This window comes from Topomyia yanbarensis, chromosome 3 (assembly GCF_030247195.1).
Source record: "Topomyia yanbarensis strain Yona2022 chromosome 3, ASM3024719v1, whole genome shotgun sequence".
Lineage (NCBI taxonomy): Eukaryota > Metazoa > Arthropoda > Insecta > Diptera > Culicidae > Topomyia > Topomyia yanbarensis.
Window position 1 is genome coordinate 39,561,704 of NC_080672.1, and position 19,415 is coordinate 39,581,118.

Sequence of the window (19,415 nt, forward strand, 5' to 3'; positions counted from 1 at the left end):
AAAGTCAGAATAACGGTTATATTGGTTTCTCGAAAATGGCTAGATTTGCTCAACTTAGTCTCAAATGAAAGGTGTTGCGTCCCCAGAAACTGATATTAAATTCCATCTCCATCCGACTTCCAGCACCGGAGTTACGGGTTGTGGAGGTCGACCACATAGAAAACTCCGATTCAAACCGATACCGCGATGAATGCAAAAAGGTGCTCTTATATATACTTACCAAGTGTAATAAGAATGAAAGACATTTCCATAAAGTTATATTGTACGAACCAGCTATTAAATCATAGTTTGGAGAAATGAGAAAGGCACAATTGCACCTCTAGGTGGATTAAAACAGGTTTTTGTAGTTTTAGTTTATATTAAATTTTTTCAATTTTTTGGTAAATTCACAACTTTTTATACAGCATTTGTTTTTTGCGAAGAAGAGATTATTCCCTGCAATTTTTTCTCGGAGTGTTTTGCTGTGCAAAATACAGATCTCGAACCATATTTTTTTAAACGATGCCTGCATAAAATTTTAGGCCCTTTGAAAGTATTGCTCTTGAATCAAAATGCTTTGCTTTGCGTGCAAAATGCTCAGAACCCATGCTGGTAAAACGTCTAATGTTTCAACCGTATCAAAGATGGTCGTTCGCGATTTTAAAGATTTTTGGGTGAATCTTGGAGGAATTACTGTGTTGTAAAATCTGTCGGGAAGTGCCAATTTGACCAACAATCGCTGTAATATTTTAAATCTTGCCGAAGTGATCGTTTAGTGTCGAGATATGTGAATATTAAAAATAAAAGTGGAACTCTGGTCAAAGAACGGACTTCGAGTCTTTCCGTATTAGCCCGAGTTTTTGGAATATTTAGTTACAGGTTTCATAGCCTAACCTTGAGAAAGTCACCTCTATCAGATGCCATCATATCAGGCGTTCAATAATGATAATTTTCGATAGATTGCGCCAGGCAAACAAAATCATTTTGCAGAACAATCTACAACATGTCGTTGATCGTGAAGCACTATAATAAAATTCAATATCCTCGTGTTTATGTATAAAATCAAGATTCAACTGCCCGATACGGCACCTCGAACTTGTGATACGGTCTTTAAAATTATCGCTGTACAGAAAAGTGGAATCGTCACAAAGGATACATGAAAAAACTAATTATGCCTAGATATTTCAATGGTGATTACGCGGTAAGATTGCGTCCTTCCTACCTGATCCGACAATACAAAACACGACAGTATTATTTTACAAATAATGCTTAGCAGTTATCAATGACAGATTCCTACCTCCATATTCTATGATGAAACGGCTCACTATCATAAACCGTAACAGCAGTCGTTAAGAAAACTCATCTCTGACAATTAATACCAATACACAGTCTTCAATTCCGTTGCCTGATCCCCAAATAATTGCCAACTTTGTGACACTTGTTCAGGCAATAACGGCAACTGCAAAACCGTAAAAACTGTGTGTAACTTCAAATCAAAAGCCAGAGTTCTCAGTTGGGACGAAGAAAGAAAGAAGATCCAACCGTGCATGTACTGATGAGATGAATTCGAAGCGCATAAGCATTTTATTTTTAATTTGTCGATTTGTATAGAACTCAGTTCATACGAACAGCTGTTTTTGTGAATTTGAAATATAGAATACATCCTTTTTATTCCAAAATTTGAATTTGAAAAAAAAATCTGTGCACGTTTCGGGGCTTTAGTCTCTGTACTAAGATTCTATTCAAAATTCATAATCCCGGAATTGGATGGTCGTGGATATTTAAATTCGAAACCAAATTATTTTGGATCCAATGTGCTGAGCAACAGTCTGTTCTAATTTCGTAAGTTCATTTCGATCGGAATATTTAATTTTCTACAGAAACCCATATCATTTGAAAGAACCTTCCTGCATGGCAAGAAATTTCAGTTCGTTGTGAACTTAACATGAAGAATGTTAAAAAGAAGGTATTTTTTCTGGATTTTTTAAAAACATAATGCGAAGAACGAAACGATGTCTCGGAATGGTCGAACTAGACTTAGATGGCAAACTAAATATAGTTTGGTTCCATAAATTATAACTGCAAATTAAATAACAAATGTACATGGAGGAAACTGATCAGGACACTAACACAGGCAACTCTGGCATATAATTTCTGTGCTTCATAACTTACATTGAATCCAGAAAATATTTCGATTATAGAGGTTTTAACATTAGGGTCATTTGCCTCTTTTTTCGTGGTAGAAAATCTCTTTTGAAAAAACTGTTACCTTGTGTGCGGGATTTAGAATCACACCAATCGATTTACCAACTACGCTATGCCAACCCCTAAAATCATTGTTAAAAATTCCATTGCCTGTAGTAAAATATAGTAAACAAGAGAAATACTAAACAGTCCTAGAAATCAACCTCTGTGTTCTAAATTTTGAAATGAAATTTGTACGGATTTTTCTTAGTCCACAGTTGGTCAGCTTAAGTATCAGTAATCAACAAACATGTTTTCGCTGAGCCGTCGGTTATACAGACCGCCAACAAAGAGTGTTTTCAAATTGCCATCAACTATTATCAGGGAATTTTCACTTATGCACACCATGTTCCGCCGGCCCTGACGCTACGCACTGGCTCGTGTAACGTAAACCACTTAAAAACTCCGTCAACTACTGACTGGTTCAATTAAACGCTTACCGGTATTTGATCCCAAAAAAATGACACCGAGGCATAGAAAATGGATCAATCATTCACCTGAATACCGGGAGTTAAAAACCACCTCTCAACCACAACAAAATCGGCTTTGAATTCCAATCAAGCTGTTCCAAAACCGCGAAACAAATTCCGGACAGTTTTGGCTTAGCCCGCAATCAAAATCGAATGCACAAGTGGAGCTCCAAATATATCCCCCTCCATTCGTACACTGTGTGAGCTTCCAGAAGTGCTTTTCACAAACCGACGCCAATGATGCTAGGTTACGACAGGGCACGCTGTGCTACATTTATCACCTGTCGATCACACAACGATGTTGATTACTTCGGTTGACAACTAGTGTGTAGGTAGGTATACCTACGTTCATCCGAATAAATGCTTTTGGAGTGGTGAACCGACGTCGAATGAGATGCGGTTTCGGTGCGTGAGCCCGCCTGCAGGTGAATTGATTGCTGTTTTATGAATTTCCGACCACTCGACGCGTGAAATTGAACGAATAATTTGCTTGCACTAGACTAGTTATTTAAACGATGGGTTCAGAATGCAGCCAGGATAAATCGGGATGCACGGAAATCTCGAACAATCATTTATGCAGTACTTATACGTCGATTTTCGTAAACGGAAAAACTCGAACACATCTTGGAAGGTTCCAAAACTATTCCACAGACAGCTCGCTGGCATAATTAGTTTTCTTCGCCCGAAGGTAGACATCCTCCGTCGGAAATGCGGCTCTCAATGCACACATACATGCGGTACTGTCACTGCATTCAAGCATAATTAACGAGCTCAGTGCTAGGGTTCGCAGTACCGACGCTTTTTGGCGAGAACCGGTACTACGGTACTGAAGCCCTCAGTACCGGTAGTACCGGTAAAATACCGGTACCCGAATATTTTTTAAAAAAATTCGAAAAAAAGCTTCAAAGTGAAATTGAATGCTCAAACTGATGACCTCATTCTCAGATGATTGATTTGTGCTGATCAAAAAACATTTTTATTGTTTTTAATTGATTCGGAATGGCATGACTCATTTCTGCAGAAAATATTTTTCGTGCGCGGCACCTTCTTTTATTTCGAAATCTAGGCCACTTTGAAATCAATAATTGCTAAGCGGTGCGACTTTTGTCGACTTCAACAGATGGTAAATATAAGAAACACTATTAACAACAGTAAATCAAAGCGAGAATGGCAGTAAATCCGAGCAGGTTGCTCGCATTTCCTCTCTTGATTTTCTGCAAACTGATTTCGACCTGCATACCAAGGCTCCTTGCTTTATTGTTTTATTTGTGAGCAGGGAAAAGCCCGGTGGAGCTGAAATCCTTTCAATCTCGCTCTCCAGCAGGCATAAAACCTCCTCACCTTTTGTACCAACAGATTATAAACATCCAAATGATACACTATAACTAATACTACGAGTACAATATTTACGCTTACAAACTAACACTGAGATTATTATTGATATGACAGGGTATTATGGAACAATCGCTTTACATTATCTCGAGACAAGTGGAAATCAAAGACATTAGATCAACGGTTGAATAGACGACACATACTAGCAAATGGCTCATTATGCCCGTAATTGGTGCTGGCATAAGGTAATCTTAAAAGGGGATGAAATCGAAGACTACGAGGTTGAATATTGAAGTCCACATATTGTAGGAGATTTGTGCAATCAATTCGTGATTGTAGCAGATCAGCAATGAAAACAACTTTAGAGACATCTCGTCGAACGGACAGCAGGTCGAGATTAATAAGTTGACAGCGGTCCTGGTAACTCGGGAGGTTTAGTGGATCTCTCCAAGTTAGTCCTGTAAACTATGGAGTTTTGCTGAATTTTCCGATCACCGATAATTACAAATCGCTAGATTTGGAGTAGTTCGCCAAGTCTAAAATTGTTAGCTACTAAATCGCTGTTCGTTCTTCTATAAATAAAGGTTTAAGAGCAAACCAAAGACATGATTTAGACCATAGTCTTATTACGCGCCACGCAGTGAATAATGGAAACCAATCAGAATGTCGCTAATAAAAAAAATCATAGCAAATTTTTACGTCTCTTACGCTAGATGTGAATATTTTGAAATTTAGTACAAGATAGTTAAAATTTAATTTCGACAAAATAAAGCAGGAATTTACACATACCGTTCAGTACAACGGAGCTAGTAATGTTTAACTTATAGAAGGTAATTAATATAATGAAAAGTCATCTTGCAGACCGATATTTTGAGACAGGTCCCCCTAGAAAGTCCACATATTTTTCATAAAAAAATTGCATGGTACCGAAAATACCGGTGCTGGCTTTTGTTCAGTACCGGTATTACGGTACCAAAAATGGGTCGGTATTCCCGGGATTTTCGGTACCGGTATTACCGGTACCACAACCCTACTCAGTGCAAATCTCAGCAGCAGTAGTAGCACAGAGACAGAGAATTTCGCCTCCTTCTGAAGCTGCTGGTATTTAAGGAAACCCCGCAGCTGTATGTTTCCTGATTGCATTCTGGAGAACGTGCAAATTTTCACTAATCAGCTCAAAAGTTGGAAAATGTGCTTCGACAGCTTCATTAATTTTCCTTTCGACGTGCAAAAACAACCCGTGCAGGTGCTTAGTCCGAGGATAAACGTGTGCCATTTTCCCTCATTGGCGCGATTTTGTGGGTGTGATGCTCCAAATTTAAATGGATAAAACCAAGGTGTTTGTTTTTTTGTTCGAAATATTGCTGCTCGTGACCTGGTTATGAAGCAAAACTATCCAAATATTAAAATACAAATCTGAATTTCGGCGAATCAAACCCATTTCGATGGCCCTTATTACCCGTTGGAAATTACTTTGCATGGCCCTGCTTAATGCTATTACAACAATCCGATTTCAGCATAGTTCTGATGCTCATAACTGTATTCGTATTCATGTTTCGACAGCAGCCGACGTTAATCACCTCGTGCATTCGAAGGGCTGAAGCAATGCCGGTTCGCTCCTTCCAATAAGTACGTATTCCTTTCATCCTTCCTTGTTATATACAATAATAGTAGCGCAGTAAGTCCTCGTTGCATTGCTCAGCAGTTCATGGTGCGCACCTTTCTCGCCCACTCGTTTGCTGCTTCAGCTGTTTGAAGCATCTCCCGCACGCTGCGCTGTCTGGCAGTGGCAGGAAATAGCACCTCTTTTGAATAGAGAATCCTCTTCAGCAGCTTCGGCAAAACCATACTCGAGCTGATGATGCCACTACGGGGATGCAGTTCCAGCGAGTTGCGCCCTTTTTTCGCCCGGCGGAGACCTCATTTTACGATTCACTTCCCATCGGAGATTCAAACCAGGAGCAGTAGAGGAAAATACGACTACCGATGGCTTTAAGATTGTTCCTCCCAGCCGGTCGGCAGCGAGCGAGAGCGGTTGCTATTCCACTTCGCATGCTTTGCGTTTCGAAGATGGCAGCTTTGCTGAACCCTGAACCGGCACTTGTCGTTCAGTCAACCATCGTTTTTTCCAATAGCGACTCAGATTTTTCTGCTTTACACTTTCTCAGTTGTTCAACAAGCCGCTCTTCAGGCTGCAGCAGGCAAAAAAGGCGAAGTAACTTACTTGCATTGAAGCGCCCGGTAGGGGAACTGATTTGATTTGCATGATTATATAGAAAACGTGAACGTCTGAGGGGTGTTTGAGTATATTGAGTAACTTGCAACTTTTTAGCACGAGGTGATTTTGAAACTGCACTTCAGAATGTGATGATGCAGTTTTCGCTGCCTGCGGGTGTTGATGACGCTGCGAAAAGTTGTATACTTCAAAGCAATTTTAGTTAAAGAGGGGAATAACGTAAGAGAAATGCAACTAATTCAAAAATTGTTTCGAAACGAGATACGCAGAACAGCATTAACTGGATTTAGCGATATGACACCAAGGATAATTGATGAAAGAATAAATAGTATCATAAACGATGGAATCGTCAAAAGAAATCAACGTTGCAAAAAGTCAACAGAAATAGACACTGCAAAAAGTTGAATGCTTCCAAAGGGCCGGAGTCGGAATACAAAAAAAAATTAATAGAAGCTAGTAAAGAGATGCCCGGTGTGAACTCATGAAACCTAAAAATCTGTTGGCAAAGAATCGCTAGTAGGGGTAGCTCTTTTGAACTTTTCTGTTTGTACTAGATAACCTGGTTGGCTTACGCCAAGGATAACGTTAGAGATGCGCTGAAATGTAGATTTGCTATATGAAATAAGTGAGGATACCGTTTCTTTCCATTACAATTGAAATTCATAATGTATTTTACGTTGCGTGTAAGACGTCAAAATCCTACAAAAAAACTAGCCATATATTCAACAAAATGTCGAATAAAGTAGATCAGCGTAGGACGTTTATTTAACAGACTTTTCTGCGAGGGATAAACTTGTAAAAATGGAAATGAAATGCATTTTTTTTTAATTTGATGCAAAATTTGTTATACATTACTGGAGTGATCTGCCCCTAGTTACAACCCCATGCCGTACCGTATGAAGTTTCGGAACCCAACCCCAACCACTCTAGCACTAAGTTGATATTCTGGTTGAAATGAGATTTTTGGTGCTCGTGGAAGCGCTCCAGTTTAAGACATCTGATTTCTTTCTAAGGAATCAGAGTCACACTCTTCCGGAGCTAAGGAAGCATAATGATTTGTCACGGTGGGTGGTGTGACACTTTTTAATTTTTCTATCAACGTGTGCTTAGAGCGTTTTTCATGGGAACGCCTCAGATTCCTCGGTCGCTGTTTTTTAACGCTTGGCATGGTAATATAACATGTGGACTATCCCCACAATAGGCACAAATTACAGCATTTTCAAACTGTCACACCGAGCCTTATTGCTATAATGGCACATTTTCTTTACTTAGAGCAAGGCACGTCGCGTGGCTGACGATCCTTGTCAAGACGACGTAATTAAACGTAAAACAGTTCCATCAAAAGTCTCCCGGTATGAGTTTCAAGGGACACACATTGTCATCCACTGGAGCAAGGGGTTCCTGAAACAGCCAACCCCGAACGACAAACTCGAACCGATGGCCACACCTTCGATCTGAACTTTATGAGCGGGTGTGCAGGTATAGTCCTTCTTAAAAGACTTTTTACGAATATCACAATTCTGAGCCAGTATATCTTCTGACTTCACACAAAGCACAAGCAAAAAAAAAAGAAAAAAAGATGGGTGGGTAATGTCTGCGACATAGCGCCTACTTCAAATGTATTGATACTCATCTGAATTTTCTGATAAAAAATATATGGGTGGATAATGACTGCAACGTAACCAGAGTATCGTGACTACACTTTGGGACGTTAATTCAAATCTTATGATATTCAACAGAATTACATTTGAATGGGAAATTTTTATGATTTATGATAATTATGGTTAAAAAAATTAAAATTGGGAATTCTTTTCCTTCGCCAACTATTTGCGTTCTTTTCAAATATGCAACATTATTTGAAAATATTGTTATACAGGGTGTTTGGTTCATGGTTAAGAATCTCTCGGGGGTGATAGACTGCCATATTTGGAGAAAAAAATTGTTCTACACATACCATCAAATCTCAACCGTTACAGAGTTATTGAACTTTTTGTGTAAAAAACTTATTTGTCTTAAAATACCTCTAACTTTAAAAGTATACTTTGTATTTTAAATATTTCAGTTCCATTCGAAAGGTGAGAAAATTTCCTATTGAATGGTGTTCTCATATTTTTAAGTAATTAGTTTTAATTACCTTTTAGCTGTAAAGTAGTTAAAAGTTAGTGTTTTTGAGGAGGTTTTTGCTAATTTTCTCGAAATAATGAAGTATGATTATAGCAATATCCATTATCCAAAAGTTGGGTTTTAGGACGATTCATAATTTGTTCTTGGACGTCATATTCCTATCTCTTCTCATTTCTTTGGAATTTCATTACCATACTTTTCCTGTAAGCGACTTGCAAGTGCTTAAAAGACTCTTATCTAAAAAATATGCTTTATATCGTTATTTGCAAGATTTCATTGGAAAGCTGAGAAAATGTCCTATCAGTGTATGTACAAATATCTTTTAGTTAAGTGTACTGAATGATTTTTTACTAACGAAACAACTGAACATTTGTGTTTTGTGAAGAGTTTTTTAATTATTCTAATTATTAATCAACAAAATTTATCGTTACTATTGTTCATTTGATGCTTCTTAATGTTCTCTATAACTTTTTATTTGATACTTTGTCTATATCTCTTTTCATTTTGCTGCTATTTATTAGTTAACACAGCATGAGCTCGCCACAAATGTAGTGGGTTCGAAATCGTTATTTTTCCATATGAAACGATGTGATAAAAATGATTTTGCCTCGAAACCAAAAGAGATAATTGAATGGAGTCAAAGAACTGTAGAACTGTAGAACTTGCTGAGATGCATTAATTCCATGATAATAATGGTGATGTTTATTATTTACTATTTTAAGAAAATTAACGAAAATGCTAATTATAGCACTAACTTTAAACTAATTTACTTTTAAAAGAATACTAAATTCACTTAACTGAAAGGTATACATTTTTCACTGTAAAATTTTCCTGGCTTTCGAATAAAAAGAAAAAAAAGTACAATAAGTGCCATAATTTTTCAATTAGAGCTGGTACTAGTGAAAATGAGATAAAAATATCCAAGTTGAATAACCCAAAATCATGAAAATAAGAAAAGGTAAGTGTATCATGTCAAAGAACGAATTAAGCTGCTCATCAAGACTAACAATCTGAATTATTAAAATGATGAGGTTAACTATTAGGATTTTCAAGAAATGAACGAAAATTCGATCAAAATTGTTTAATTTTCAATAAATTACTTTGAAAAGGCTACTTAAACTCATTAGCTGAAACATGTGAGGGCATCACTCAATGCGAAATTTTCTCACCTTTCGAATTGAACTAAAACATTTAAAATACAAAGTATACTTTTAAAGTTAGAGGTATTTTAAGACAAATAAGTTTTTTACAAAAAAAGTTCAATAACTCTTTAACGGTTGAGATTTGATGGTATGATGAGAACAATTTTTTCTCCAAATATGGCAGTCTATCACCCCCCGAGAGATTCTTAACCATGAACCAAACACCCTGTATATAAATATAAAATATTGATATTGATGAAAAGCTGAAAATGCGTGTGGCAACACTGGCCACGGTAGGGGAAAGGCGCATATTCGTTTTGGTTATTCTAGTATTAGTAGCAGTAAGGAATGAAAAGGCACCTGGTAAAAAACGAGCGATACTAAATAGTGTGTATTCGTAAGAATCGGTTTTTCTTATCATTCGTTTGACTGTCGTATTATCAGCCAGCATTAGCAGTAAAATCAAAAATCAAAAAATTTCTTTATTTGAGGAAATTGGTCGCCCAAAAAGGGCGATTTTTTGTTGTTTCGGAAAGAAAATTTCTTTTGGATCTTTTTGTTATCATAAGCAGCATTCCCTGTCAGCTTCAATACTCCGATGGCTGCTAACAGGTAGACGGGTGTTTCAGCATCGAGCCGCTCCACAGTGATCGATCACCTTCCATACAAAAGTCGGACAAAACCTCAAAAGTGGTCCGAATTTGATGAAAACTTCGCATTGGGGTAATTTTGTTGCGCTGGATTCATATTTGATGCTAATTTTCTATTTTCTTTATCTCAAAATTTTGGCACTTGGGGTGGTTCGAAAAATTCAACATTTACGAATGTAAAGTATACTATATTTGAAAATACATTTTCAAAAAAATTGGTGTTGTGAATTTTTAATAGAATACATATTATTTCCATTGTACTGAGTAAAACTGTTGAAAAAAAACATTATAATTTAAATTTAATGCACTAATTATTTATTTGTTCTTCATGTCTGAGTGAGCAGAATGGTTTGTATCAACTTTATCGGCTGGCAAGTATAAGTCTAGTAAATATCCTTTCAAATGAAACAAGCTCGAACCTAATCAGAATCTTAACTAAAAAGATATATTCATTTGAATAATATAGGTTTGAATGCAGTTTTTTCTAGGATTGATTTCACCTTTGCAGTCCCGTAACAAAACTACTTTGCGACCTCAAGACGTAATATTTTGAGAAGACTCTATTCAACAAACAGAGAAAAATATTAAATCATAAAAAATATGAAATAAAATTTTGAGGTTTTGTCCAGCTAGGTGACACTGTGCGCTCGGTGTAGTGCCCCTTTCTCAGCAAACGATGGATCGGAAACTGGAGACCGGTACTAACTAAGCGAAATTTTTGCATTTTCCTCCGCATTTTCTCTTAGAGACCATTCAAAAATTACTTAACGCTTTTAGAGTGGGGATGAAGTACGGCAAATTGTGACAAGTTGTTACATACGGGGAAGAGGGAGTAGACTAGAACGTTACGTAACATATTTTTACTGAAGAAATTTTTTTAAAGAATTTGTTACGTGATAGGAGAGGGGCGATAGAGAAATTTGTGACGATTTGTTGCATGGAGGGAGGGGGGAATCAATTTTGGGAAATATTTGCGTTACGTAATTTATGAATGGTCTCTTTTATCGCGTCCAGACGAGCGTATGTTGTCAGTACGAGTGTAACACACAGTTGATGCTGCACTTGCATATGACCCTTGGTTTTGCACTTAGTTCAGTTTGTGTTCGAAGTCAAATGGGCCATCGAATGAAATCAGTTTATTTCCATTGTCAAAGAGAAGAAGCTTTGAACAAAAACTGTTCTAGATTTGCGGCTCGGTACATGTGATAAGCAGGAACCATTCAGGAATGAGCTTCAGTCAGATGATTTAAAATCGGTGTTTTCAGTGTGTATACTAATTTCGACCTGCTGGAAATAATAATAATAATTAGTGCAGGAAAAGATGCTCAAATCTAATTCTTGGTTGATGGTTTGATAGCGTTGATAAGAGTTAATTTGTTTTCCAAGGACAATTTTCTATAGGCGGGAGAATTTTGTTCCAATTGGCCATCGGAGTACGGAGCTGTACAAAATAATTATTAATGTCAGTCAACGGAGCCGGATTAATCCTAATAATCACCTTCTCTCCCGAATCTAAAATATAGTCTCCGACCAATCAACAAGGTTAACTAATAGAAACCGATCAAAATAAAAATTCTTACTGTTTGAGATTTGCGGCTCGGTGCATCCAATTAGCGGCAACCAACCACGAAAGTGCTACGGTTGGGTGTTTTATGTTTTATCGTTTTTTCCATCTATTGCAAATAAAAATACTAGTTGTAAAGTTGGAAAAGATTTTAAAATTTAATGCTTTTGAGTGAGATCATTTGATTGCCAAAGAAAATATTCTCCGGGTGGGAGACTTTTGTTCTAATTGGTCCTGGTTACGGAGACACGGAGCTGCACAAATTAATCCACGGAGATGAATCCTAATAATGACCTTCTCTTCACGACATTCAGTATTCGGACATCTGAGGAGACCTGCTGAAACCGACTGAAAGCACAATTCTTTCTATTCAATATTTGTGGCTCGGTGCATGAAATTAGGGTGAGCCATCACGAACGAGCTTCGTTCAGATAATTTAAAATTGATTTTTTCGTATGTGTGTGTGTTAGTGTGCTACCTTCCACTGGAAACGAAAATGATGAGCCTATGCTAGTAGGACGTAACGACACAAACTGATTCATCCACCAGCCATGTACAGCGCACAAATATTTCAAATAGATAGAATAGAATAGAACAAATAGATAATAGAAGCAAATCTGTGGCGGATATATATTTAAAACTTTTCATCATCTAAGTGTTGGTGCACCGTACATAAACACTTTATATATATTCAGCTAGCTTTCGATCGAGCTATAGTTTATTGAAATCGTACTATTATCAAAAGATCTATTTAACATTAAATACGGATGATGTATTATTTCCTTTTTCCAGTATCTAGAAATAAGACCAACAACAAGTAATCAGCTATTATCACCGAAATGGCTAAGTTTAGGTCAATAGAATCTTCGGAGAATTAATTGGATGTAATATGCTTTTTTATTTAGATTGTAGAGGTTTCAACCTTAAGGTCATTCGCCTCTTCGGGCTAGAAAAATCTCTTATGAAAAATTTCTAACCCTATGAGCGGGGTCGGGACTCGAACCCAGGTGCGCTGCGTACAAGGCAATCGAATATACCAACTACTCTACGCCCACCCCATAATATATGCTCTTTCTTTTGAGATTTTGTTTTCATAGATTAATCCTCCTATGAGTGAGTTATTTATTCATTTTCTTTTAAGTGATTATATTGAGATGACGTCTTCAGCAAATTTATAGCTCTTTCTTTTGCGAATAATTTTGCAGAAGATATCACGTGCCTATCTTGTATGCTTTAAAAGTTATGTTATTTATTGTTAAGTATAGTAATGATCTTTTTTATATGCCATCCAAATTTTATTTCGATAATACGGAAAAGGATCACATCAGGACATATTTTGTATTTCATTTTTTGATCTATCACCGCTAGAAATAACCACCGAAATATTTCAAGTTGTCGGTATGTAGCTTGATCGCTTATCAGAGCCCAAACTTTTATTTGCCAGAACCTTCTGATAGCTATTTTTCTAAGTTATGACCCACGGATCGATCTGGAACATATCTCGTAAAACGAAATAAATGACTCCTAGTGCATGGAAACAAAAACATTCTCATTCTCGTTCTCAAGAAACTTCATCGAATATTGTCTGCTTGAGGGAAATGTTGATAGCTTAAATGGATTTTACATTAAAATCACTAAGTTAGAGGCACTACGTTATAGGCACCAGTAAAGCAAGCCAGCGCTTTGTCTATACCCAGTGCACAAACAGTATTGTATCGTTGCCCCTGGCTGCGCAGTGAAGTGAGTCTGCCAAAGGCAACAAAAGTGCCCGTGCTACGGGATTAAACAATTTCACCGCCAAGAAAAAGTAACTCAACACGCAGCAACAAACTGCTTCAACGAGATCTGGCAGACACTCTTAGTATTATTTCATTTTTACTTATTGTAAAAACTAAAAGATCCACGGCTCTGTTGTACTATCGCAAAATAAATCTGTGCTCATCGTTAAGGCAAGTAAGGAAACCGAGTGTCTGCGGATATCCTCAAGATGGTGTGTTGTCACTACTTCTATGGAAGCTTATCGCCGATGGCTTGTTGAGGAAACTCAATGAGCTTGGCTTGAGCTGTTAATCCACATGTTTTCAAATGTGCTTTAACGCAACGAATGATTACATTCGGAGCTCCTTAGCTGTAGTACTTTAACTCTGAAATAATTGTCGCAGATCATGTTAAGTACGTTGCACAGTGGCCGGAGACCGGACAAAACCTATGTTTAAAATATTCATATTTTTTATTTTTCTGGGTTTCTTATGTATTGAATGACATATTCTCAAAATTTTGTGAGAACTGAATGAGAATTTGATTTTTAATAGCAATTTAAACATCGCTGTGTCAGACAATTCTAATGAAATTCGTTTTCTAAATCATAGTATCTATGTTCACTTCAAGAACCTGTTACTCTTTCAATTTTAATCCGATTTGAGCACAACTAGTTTCATTTTGAAGGGCCTTGTTGATCATTTCAACATGTTTGCCAAATTTGATTCTAACAATGTAATATTATTACAAATATATTTTAAGTGGGTTGATAGCAAATTCTTTTTTCAAAAATGTATTCTGTACAATCAAGTGAAACAGTTCGGAACGGTCACTTATTATACATTCTATGGGAAATCATCTCTACTTTTCGAATTTTAAGGTCTCGTTTTGCCCCTTTTTGCCCGGAGGGATTTAAAATCGACATTTTAAAATGTTTGCTGACATGGAGGAGCATGGTGGTTAGTGCACAATAACAACTAAATAAAACGTAAACAAACACTTTTTGTAGAGATTGAAAGAAGTTTTGTCCAATTATTATGTTGCTATATCTAGTTTCAGTTATGTCTAATCAGTAAAAAAAGATATTTAATAAAAATGATATTAAGCTTACAAGAAAGGTTCGATAGCACTGTATGGGAAAATTCATTTAATCTTTTACAACTTTTGACATTAAAAATGAGCTCAGCACCCCAAAATTACCTTTATAGGTAATTTTCAGCCAGATTGGGCAACATTTTTGGTTTCGTCCGACTTTTATTCGGCCACTGTGCGTTGGGGTAATTCTTGACTCAAAACATAATTGGACAGCTCACATCGATTTCCGAATCAAGAAAGGTTGTATGGCGTTCGGCTTATGTGGAAGGGCTTCCTGCGAATTTTGTGGACTCAAACCCAAGTGGATTGTTAGAGATTGTTAGACCAATACTGGTATACGGATGCCTTCTGTGGTGGCAGAATGGAGAAGCCATGGATTGTCGTGGCTTCTCCATTCTGCCACCACAGAAGGCATCCGTATACCAGTATTGGTCTAACAATCTCTAACAATCCACTTGGGTTGATTATCAATGTTAAACCATCTTCAGAAGGTGGTCTTGATGGAGATGACTGGTGTGTTAAGGACAGCACCTACTGCTGCTCTACCGTCTTCAGGTTATTGGGTTCTGGAACAATAGTCCAATAGATCGTGCAACTAGCCATACAAGACTGTGGCTCCAAAATGTTACTTGAGATCAGGGCCTAAAATTCTCATATCCATTCTTCGTCTCTTCGTTACCTCCTTCGTTACTAAATACACAGCAAAGCAATAAAGTCACCGTCCCTTCTTCTTTCGATTCTACGGAAGCGAGTAGCTGAAGTAGCAACTTTCGTTTTCCTCCGAAAATCTCGTTTTAATTTTCAATCTGTAATTTTGATTGTTATTTCAATTTTTAATAAAGGGGTGGTAAGGGATTCAGCGTGAAAAAAACCGATTTGCTATTTTTTTAGAACTTTGCGTGAAGCGAATGTATCAAAACTATTTAACCGATTTATTTCAAACTTTGCTTACCTAACCCCTATGTTGAGTATTTGAGAGAATTTTTCAATGAAGAGGGTTTTTACACATGAAAAAATTCTAAAAAATTTCACGCTGCAACCCTTAACTAACCCCACCTCCCCTCACCACCCTAAAATGAAATTATAACAATGTGCATCATAAAATGTAACTAGAACGCCGCAAATACGAGAAATATGCACATCAATAGTGCTTCAGTCGTCCAGTATTATCGCTAGCTCGTAATTCCGCCAAATCGAACAACGACAAGTAAATATCGTTGCTAGTGTATTTTCGTTTGCCTATAGCACTATGTGCAATATCGAAGGGACTAATGTCGTTCTTAATCTCAAAGCGAAAACGAGTGTGTAGAGGAAATAATGAAATTAAATTTACACGCATGCTTTGTCGTAGGTTGTTGTCTCATTTTCGGTTTCGCAATGTTCTGGTGGTTTAGAAAGTAGCGTTGCTTTCTCGTCATTTTGGTCTGATTTTGGTAAATGGAAAAACGATTTTTCGGCTCTACTTGGGATGAGTATATAAAGGGCGAACACGAAATGATAGCGACACCGAAAATGTCATGCCAATTTTCTTATTATGTTTAAAATCAAACCAAAATTTTAGGGTAGTTTTATACATATATTTACTTCAAAAATCAAAAGAAAAGTTAATCGATGGAGCCTTGAGTGTAAAATTGAACGCATTTTCGCTTGATGCCCTCCATCAAAGTCTTTACAGTGTCATCCGGTACCAGTTTCTCAGTTTTTTTTCCATTTTCTTAACATGTCCGGACAGTTTGGCGGATTCATGTCCTTTGGAACAGAATGGACAGAATTGGCCTCATACCACTCCAGGACACTTTTAGAATAGAAGCCAAATCTGGCCAAAATAGCGGAGCTTCGTCGTGCTGCTGCAAGAACGGCAAAAGGCGCTTCTCGAGGCACTCAGATTTGTAGATCTCGCCATTTACTGTGCCCTTTGTCACGAAATGCTCACTCCTCAGTCTGCAAGAGCAGATGGCCTGCCAAATGAGATATTTGGAGGCGAACTTCGACATTTTCTTCTTCTTAAATTTGTCGTCCACATAGAACTTGCTCTTGCCGGTGAAAAACTCCAACCCCGGAGTTTGCTTAAAATCAGCTTTTATATACGTTTCGTCGTCCATCACACAGCAGCCATATTTTGTCAGCATCTTTTCGTAGAGCTTCCGTGCCCGAGCTTTAGCCGTCGATTGTTGCCGCTCATCGCGGTTTGGGAAGTTCTGTACCTTGTATGTATGTAGTCCAGCTCTCTTCTTTGCATTCTGGACGTAGCTCTGCGACATGCCGATCTTTTTAGCCAAATCACGGCTTGAGACGTTGGGATTGGCTTTAATCATCCGCTTCACCTTTCCCTCCGTCTTTTTGTTCTCCGGTTCCGCTTTTCTTCCAGCTCCTTTGCCGTGGTCCAACGTCAACCGCTCCTGGAACCGCTTCAACACTCTGGAGACGGTTGAATGGTGAATGTTCAACATTTTTCCCAACTGCCGGTGCGACAGGTCAGGAAATTCCAGGTGTTTGGAAAGAATTTGTTCTCTCGACTCGTGTTGGTTCGCCTCCATTTTCGTTGAATCGAAAAACACGACTTCGAGTTTGACAGCATGTAAACAATACACATCAATGAGAAAGTGTGCAAAATTGGGTAAAAAATGGTAAAAAAGTTATGCCCTGTTGAATGTGTCGCAATAATTTCATGTTCGCCCTTTAAATGCAGATCTTCTTGTTCGTTTGCAGCTCTGACTCGGTGTTTTAGGTGTTCAGACTAGGAATATAATTTTTGCAGCAGCATTAATTTTTTAACAGTTCATTATTCATTTTTTTCTCCGCTTGCTTCGAATGCATTTCGTGACCAGCACCGTTGGTAGCTAGAAGCAGACTAAGTTCTTTGTTGTTTGTTGATTACTAAATAAACAAATCGATCCAATTTTTTAAATATATTTATCTTATATTCGAATTAAGAAAAATCTGTTAAAATCGTCGAATAGTAACTTAAATTTTGTGTGATTAAAACAGAAAAGTATTAAAGGTAATCTAATAATGGCCATAATAGATCTTCAATCGTTTCAATTAACCAATAACTCCATCTTTCAGTCCATATAAGTTCTCTATTTTAATAAATTCAAATGTTTCTGGTATATTGACTGCATAATGGCATGCAAAATACTGCAGGCCATGATGACTATCAATCATTATGAACAAACTTAAACCTAACTGAACCACAAGATTGTAGTATACAAACAAACCAACCAGAAAGAAAAACGTTGCATCTATAATATTATTATTAAAATATTGCTTCTGGCCTTGTATGGTAGTATCTGTCTGCCGGATGTGCCACAATACACTTCCAAAAGTTCCATCGTGTGCTTCCATCTCAAGGCGCCAACAGCAGTGCAGATCCCAAAGCAAAAGCATCTGATGCTGATACTGATTCAGAGTAAAAGATAGTTCACTCTACGGAAGGTGATCTTTGCTTTCCCTGAGGTTGTTGTTATCGTCTTTACTGATGGAATAAACGCAGTCCGGAATTGATGTTTTCACTACGCGGAAGTTGCATAGAAGCTTTCGTGCCAAAACGGCACAACAGCACTCAATCATAAACGAGGGTGGCTTCGACGTAACGACGGAAACGATGCACTTCCAATCGCTTTCTTCCGCTTATATGAGATTTCGTTCGGATTTCTTTTTGGATATACGTACAAAAGTCCTGTCTGCGGGGATTTGCCATTCTAGATCATATAAAAAGCTTTGAATTGTGTCAAATGATCAAATTGGAGAAAAAACTTTTTTGTTATTTCAATATTGAGTTCGTTGGAGATGGCACTTTGCCTGTGTATAAGCAACTAATGATGAAATATTTATTTTCTTTCATCTATTCTACTTGCAGGACAACAACCCACTTTCGAAGAAATAAGATCAACAGGTACTCAATCCTCGCCGTAATTGGTTTCCGTCTTCGGGACGAATGTAGTTCATACCAAGCTGTACAATCAATGAATCCAAACACGACGGCGACAGTAAGCGTTTTCAAATCCCTCAAGGCATCGCTGGTGTACAGTCTGCTGATACTGGTACTGGTGCTGGTGTTGGCCGGGCAGCACGCCACAGCCGCCGGACGATGTGACCGCACACCGGAGGGAGCCGGAGCAAGCAAATCGCCCGCCGATGGCCGCTTTCGGTTGCGTATCTCCGGAAATCCGGAGAAATACGTACCCGGGGAATCCTACACAAGTGAGTTTATGATGGTATTTACGTATGGAATTGTAGAACAATGTTGGTGTTTAATTTCCTGCCTATAGGAGGCTTTGTACTACGATGACAATTGCAACAGGTATAGACTGTTCTCAGAAAGTGATGATATATTTCAAATGAATTGCCATCATCCACGTCAAAGAAAACACATGTCAGACAGACAGAAAAAAAATCACCCATGAAACTAATGGCGTTTTCGTTTTTTCTTGGTGCTACACCGGTATAGTGCAAAGAAAGAGATAGACTGATTACACTCAAGTTTGAATGAGTGTATCACACCGACTACACCGGTGTAGTGCACTGTCAAAAACGAAAATGCCCTAAAATGTTGGCGAGTTCTAATGAATTGTGTATTAAGAATATATTGGCTCAATTAGCACGTTCCCCATGTTATTCGAAGATTTGTGCGTGATTTGTGAAGATTTGTGCATCAAAAAACCTTTTTAAATTGTTAATCAAATACATTGAGAAACCATCAGTGTGAATATATTTTAAAAAGAGTAAAAATATACAAAGACTCATAATTTTCTAGAAGGGTCTATATTCAATCCCAACATCGAATAATTTCCCGTACATTTATTCGATTTTAAAACGAAC

At 37.6% G+C, this 19,415-nt stretch overlaps 1 protein-coding gene across 2 annotated transcripts in view; it reads left to right on the forward strand.

Moving 5' to 3' along the window:
* Positions 1-19,415, forward strand: part of LOC131692975 (spondin-1) — a 109,568-nt gene that overhangs the window by 55,179 nt on the left and 34,974 nt on the right. For both annotated transcript variants that reach the window (XM_058980414.1, XR_009306119.1), the window contains one exon: positions 18,454-18,797. In XM_058980414.1, the coding sequence (XP_058836397.1) occupies positions 18,560-18,797 (238 nt within the window). In that variant the 5' untranslated portion in view covers positions 18,454-18,559. Of the gene's footprint in view, positions 1-18,453; positions 18,798-19,415 lie in introns of those variants that run through there.